This window comes from Saimiri boliviensis, chromosome 8 (assembly GCF_048565385.1).
Source record: "Saimiri boliviensis isolate mSaiBol1 chromosome 8, mSaiBol1.pri, whole genome shotgun sequence".
In the NCBI taxonomy this organism is placed as follows: domain Eukaryota; kingdom Metazoa; phylum Chordata; class Mammalia; order Primates; family Cebidae; genus Saimiri; species Saimiri boliviensis.
Genome location: NC_133456.1, coordinates 14,835,987 through 14,841,986, shown reverse-complemented (window position 1 = coordinate 14,841,986; position 6,000 = coordinate 14,835,987). Strand labels below are relative to the sequence as shown.

The following is a 6,000-nucleotide window of genomic DNA, read 5'->3' as shown; positions in this document are numbered from 1 at the left end:
ACGATGCATGGTACTTTCTGTTTTTCCTTACAGGACAACATTCAGGGTCATAAAATCAGAAGCACACGTTTCATTAGCTCTCGGGACTGTCGCGCTGCTGGATAACCCTACTCTAGTCCCAGAGCTGGTGCTGAGTGGCAGCCTAGCTGCCAGTCACTGGGTATGCAAGTCTTTCCACTGCTGCAGACACGCATCCTGTTTCCAACTGCAATCCCAGGAGATGCAGGGAGTCTTTTCACCCTTTTTTACGTAGGAAAAGAAGTCTGGCTTCAGTTTTACCAACTGGATAGAGGGAGCCTGGCTCCAGACCTGCATGTACCCCTGGACCTAGGAAGTACTGGGAAGGCTTCTGCCCCACGTGGGAGTCAGTGTCTTGGTCTTGTCTTACTACTCAGTGCAGAAGCTGGCCACCTACCACTTTAGCCCTCACCCACAGCTAGAAGTTTCTGTTCCTTTTCCACACAGGAATTACCTTCCAAGAATAGTTGCTAATTTTAACTTAAAGGGTTTTTCACTGGTTGTGTGAGTGTGCTTGTCTCTGTGTGCACAAACCCACTCTGCCTCTATGACCAGAGTGCTTGGCACTGTCTGCCAGAAACGGGCCATTGTGTTTCTGGAACAGGAGAGGAAGAACACCCTGAATGGCTTAGGGCAGAGGCAGGGGGCTCAAGGGGAAATCCCAAAGGAAACTCAAGGGTGTAACCAACCTGGAGGAGATGCAAGTCTAGTTGGCCACAAGTCCTGCAGTCAGAGATGATACAGCCAGCCAGTTACCCTGGAGAGTCTGCTCCCCAGAAGGGGCTCATGTCCTAAAGCCAGAACCCTGGGGATCTAAGGTCCATGACCACACCTGAAACCCAGCCTACAACATCCCCGTCTCTAGCAGAATGGGCCACCCCTCCCATGCAAGGGCTCTGTCCCAGGGGAGCCGTAGTCTAGCTCTGACTGGTGGAGCAGGGAGAGGGGCTGCCTGGGGCTGGGCAGAGTGGGGAACACAGTGCCAGCAGCCTCAAATCTGGAGTGGCCCTGAGTTGGGGTTTGCCAAGGCCCAGTCTCTCTCACACTATGAGATGATCCCAGAGAGAGTCTCTCCAGCTACTCCACAGACTACTACAAGGCCTAGGCCTGGGGGAGCTCTTAAAAGAACTCTCTCAGACCCTGTCTCTATCACCCAAGGATCTTGAGATGACCCCACTGACCATGGACTGGGCCAGGAACTTGGATGCAGAAGGCAGCGCTGAGCGTTCCCCACCCCTCCAGCCTTAAGATGCCCAGCCCAACACAGGGGTTATTCATACTAAGTACCACCTCTGCAGTCACCCTGTAATGGAGCCCAAATCCACAGTACCCCAAGACCTAGGAAATACATGACAGATTTCTGCCACACACAGGGGTTTTCTTGTCTATTTCCAGAGATTTTTTTTCAAAGTTCAGAATACATACATATATACAGACATATATACATACACATGTACAGACACAGGCACACCCAGAGCTGCTGCTGTTCTGCCTCTATTTAGAATGGCAGGGGCCACTTAGGAGACAAGGAGCTGACCTCACCCATGGGGGTTTCAGACTTGACAGGGAGTCTGCTCAGAAGCCAAACTGGAGGCGATGGCAAGCCTCGCTCCAATCCCTGCCCAAGACCACCCCTGCAGGACAGGCCTGACAGGCGCATGGCAGGGCAGGGCATGCCTCAATCAGAGTCACAGGCCTTCTGTTCGGTGGCAGCGTCCACTGCAGAGGCTAGGCTGTCTTCCTGACCTTTCAGTCTTTCACCTGGGATGGATGGCAGACAGAGTGGTGGGGAGGAGCCCTGTGCTTGGAACACCACCCAGAGGGCAGGACCCCACCTTGCCAGGCCCTGCACTTACGGATCAGCTCGGCAATGGCCCTCTGAGTCCTCTTTTTTAGTTTCTCCAGCTTCTTGGCCACATCTCTCTTGAGGTCCCTGGAGCAGGGAGGCACGGAGAAGCAGAAGGCTGAAGGCTGGCCTGATGTGGTCTTGGGCCCCCTCCTCCCCTCTTGCAGCCCTCTGGCATTGAGTCATGCTTGGTTGCTTGAGGGGGCTGCCCTGGGGAAGAGGCCAGGACATTCCCCTTCTATACCCTCCGAAACCTAGCAAAAACCATCCTTCCCTGTCCCACTGAGGCAGGGGGACTAGCACCACAGACCCACCCAACACAAGGGGCTGTAACAAGGCATGCCAAGATGGATGGTTTCTCAGGGACCCTCTCTTGGTCTGGTCCTCTGGTCACTATCAGGGGGTGACTTGCTCTGGCCCACGGTGAGCCCTGCTCCTCCTCCAGCCACAGGCCCAGCCCCTCGACTGTGGGTATCCAGAAGTGCACAGTCCATTCTCTCTGGCTCTGCGTTTCCCAGGACATAGGCTTTTGTTTCATCAAATTAAAACGACCTCAGCTGGTGACTCGACCCTGAATCAGGTGAGAGGGATACAGCCCTACTTCCAGCTCAAGGTGAAGACAGACACAAGTCTCCCAGCCCACAGCACCCTCTGCTACTCTGTCTCAGGATAGCAAGAAGGATGACGACCTGTTTCAGAGAGGAGGGAACCAGAGCCAGAGGGAACACGCTGTGGTTGTAGAACAGGAAGAGAAAACTGAACTGTGTCTGCCCTTCCTTCCACCCCTGGCCCTCAAGGATAGCAGTTGGCCTTGTTCAGATGGGCGCTCTGGAGCAGATGGTTCTCAGCCGCTCAGAAGGGCCTTCGTCAGGAGCCTACCGCTTCCCGTGCCTGAGCCCCTCTCCATCACTCCCCTCTCATCCCACCACGTATGTCCTCCTCAGCACTGGTTCCCAACAGTGGCCAGCTCATGTAACTCTGTGTCAGTACTGCCAGTCTCCGCACCGTGTGGATGGAAAGAGCCAAGCCCCAGGCCCGCGCTGGCACCAAGAGCCCCCAAGTCGGCCTATACCAGTCCCGCACAGGCGACACTCACCAGTCAGGCTTCCGAGGAGCGAGGTTGGCCAGATCCTGGAGAGGGAGGAGACACATATCAGGACGGAGAGGCTGCCCCAGGGGAAGGGGGAAGGCAGGCTAGAGAGGGAGAGAAATGGGAGAAAGAGGAGGAGGAAGGAGAGGGACAAGGACAAAGAGGCAGGTGGCAAGGGAATAACGAAGCGACGAGAAGGAAGGGGACAGAGGGAGAGCAGGTGGGGAAGAGAAACAGGACACACAGAAGCAGCAAGGAGGCCAGGGCAGCCCGGGCACTCACCACCTCCTCAATGACAGGCTCGGGCTTGGCGGCCTCCAGTTGCTCCTTCACCTTCTCTTCCACTAGAGGGTGCAAGACAATAGAGGAGGCCTGTGAGAAAGGCGCTGCCACTCTGCAGGGGCACTGCCTGCTGTGGCCCCCAAGGAGAGATGGGACCCCAGGCTTCCTTGCTCCCACCTCTCCATGGCCTCCAACCAGCCAGAGGTGAAGACCCTGCAACGGCAGCTCTGGAGAAGGGGCCTGGGTTTCCCAAGATGAAGGCAATCCCCATGGCCGAGAATGGGACAGCAGGAGGCAGCCACCCAGTCAGTCAGGAAGCATGGACACTGGCAAGCGCCGCCTGGATACATACAAAGTGAGGACCAGCTTCTCACATCATCCCAGGGCTCCTGGGCTCTGAGGATGTCCTCTGGGTCCCGGCCTAGCCAGAGCCACAGGTGGCTCTTCCTCCATCCCACCTCAGGTATGTGCTCCTAAGACCAGGGCACAGGCACCTCCCAGCTCCTCCAAGCTGCTGCCAGCACAGTGGGCCTCTGAGAGGTCTGACCAGGAGGGTCCTGCCCCTTGGGGACAAATGCAGAAGCACTAGCAACTCTGGGCTCTGTGGGCTTCCTCCAGCCCCTGGCACCCAGTTAGCCCATGAGTGCCCTTCCTGCTCTGCCTCACCTCCCTCCAGACACAGATGAGAGCTGAGGGCTGCCCCTGACCTGAGGCGCGGAGCCAGTTCCTCACCCTCCTCTGTCCTGCCTACTATCCCCCACTGCACCATTACCCTACCAGGTGGGGCCCAAAACACAAAGCAAATCACAGGGATGTGTCTGGATTTCACGGATGAAAGAGATGGGGAAGGAGACAAGAATGTGACCGAACAGGCAACACTTTATTTTTTACCAAGATAAATGTATTTATTCACTCATTACTTGTCCAATTAAAAGAAAGTCAATAACAAGGCCAGGCACGGTGGCTCACACCTGGAATCAGCACTTCAGGAGGCCAAGGTGGGAGGATCACTTGAGATCAGGAGTGTGAGACCAGCCTGGCCACACAGTGAAACCCTGTCTCTACTAAAAGCACAAAAATTAGCCAGGTGTGGTGGCGTGCACCTATAATCTGAGCTTCTCAGGAGGCTGAGGTTACAGTGAGCTGAGATTATGCCACTGAACTCCAGCCTAGGTGACAGAGCGAGACTCCATCTCAAAAACAAACAAAAACCCACTAATGTAAAGAATTAAAATGAGTACCCTCTGGGCAAGGACCCAGGGATCCACAAGACCAAGAAGCTTCCTGGCATATGTGGACGCCCAGAGCTCCTGGTGGCTATGCTGCTCCCATGCCACGGCAAGAGACTAGGCAAGTCCCAGGCCCTCTCCCCTGCCTCAGTGCTCCACATTGCCTGTCCACTGCTATGCATGGCTGAATGACTGGCCCGTCTCTGACCCACCAAGGGCCCACAGGACCCATCACCCTGCCCTGCTGCTCAACGGGCTCCATGACCACATCCGCTTCTCAGCCCAGGAGAGAGCATGTGGCTTCTTTCAGACCCCACTCAGATCCCTGGTAGGCCTCGGCCTCAGGACGTGAGCAGGACTGAGAAGACGTAAGAGGCCTCCTCGGTGCCCAGACAGCCTCTGCTGCCACCAAAGGCCAACTATGTGTGTATCTGCCATGACACGGTGACAAAGGGTCCTGCCTGCAGGCCCAACTCCTGTCCTGGTACTGCTGGTTATTCTCTGATAAGAGAGCAAAGCCTGCCGAGGCGGAGGGCAGCTGACAGAGCCAGGGAGCAGAGGTGGAGGGAGGCAGCCCGCTCACCTGCAACTGGTTTGGCCTGGGGCACCCTCCTTTTCTTCAGGTCCTCATCCTCTGGGACATAGTTCCGCAGTCTAAGTTCCCTGCAAGGACAGAGAGAACAAGCAAAGACGAAGTCAATATGTGACATGGTCTCAGTCACTCACCCATACAACTTGCACAGCCCGTGACTTCCCGACTTTCCTCCGCGCTCTCCGGAGACGGCCTGGTGAGGAGGAAAAGCACAGAACAGAGTGTCATCGGGCAGGCCCCTTGGCACCGTACCCTGCCACTTAGCGGGAATGGCTGCCCTCCAGAGGCCCTGTCTACTCTGTTGGAGTATGGTTCTCTTCCAGAGCTGGGCCGAGGAGGCCTAGGGAGCATCCACAGGGTGTCTCTCCTGGATCATCCCATTTGACAGCTAAGGGGACTGGAGGTCAGAGAGACTGCACCCTTTTCATAAGATCACATAGCAGTGGCTGCACATCTGAGCTCAAGGCAAGGTATGACTCCCAGCCAGGGCTAAAGCCCCTGGGCTGAGTGATTCCTAAAAGAGGTCAGTGGCCACCCACGAGTTCCCCAAGTCTGGTCTTCTTCAGAGCCTTCCTGCCCTGGGGCTTATGCCACCAAGTACATCTCAACTGCTTAAAGAAAAGCATCTGGGTGTGCTGCACCAGGGGCACGTGGCAGTGAGTGAGGAGGAGTGACACATGGACAGGCAAGCAAGTGCTGGGGAGCTCCAGAGGGGCGCGGCTGCCTACAGCCGTGGGAATGTGAAGGGGAGGGACTCCAGGAGGAGGCAGCACCTGGGCCTGCAGAGGATGTGGACAGGGTCAAGGCACAAAGCACATGACAGGACTGCTGGGAGTGGCCCGTGAGGACTGTGAAAACAGGCATGGCCAGGTGCAAGGCTGGGAAGGCCACAGTCCACCTGGACAGCACTGAGAACTACACAGCCCCCAAAGCCTCTGTGAAG

At 56.3% G+C, this 6,000-nt stretch overlaps 1 protein-coding gene across 3 annotated transcripts in view; it reads right to left on the bottom strand.

Moving 5' to 3' along the window:
• Positions 1 to 1,375: 1,375 nt before the first annotated feature.
• The window catches only part of CCDC12 (coiled-coil domain containing 12), a 52,712-nt gene continuing 48,087 nt past the window's right edge, over positions 1,376 to 6,000 (bottom strand). For 2 of the 3 annotated variants that reach the window (XR_012518726.1, XR_012518727.1), the window contains one exon: positions 5,049 to 5,128. Coding sequence is in view for 1 of the 3 variants with exons in the window: in XM_003926278.4 (XP_003926327.1) it covers positions 1,697 to 1,779; positions 1,875 to 1,951; positions 2,961 to 2,995; positions 3,237 to 3,298; positions 5,049 to 5,128 (337 nt within the window). In the remaining 2 variants the exon portion in view is untranslated. Of the gene's footprint in view, positions 1,780 to 1,874; positions 1,952 to 2,960; positions 2,996 to 3,236; positions 3,299 to 5,048; positions 5,129 to 6,000 lie in introns of those variants that run through there. The other variant, XM_003926278.4, reaches the window with a different exon arrangement.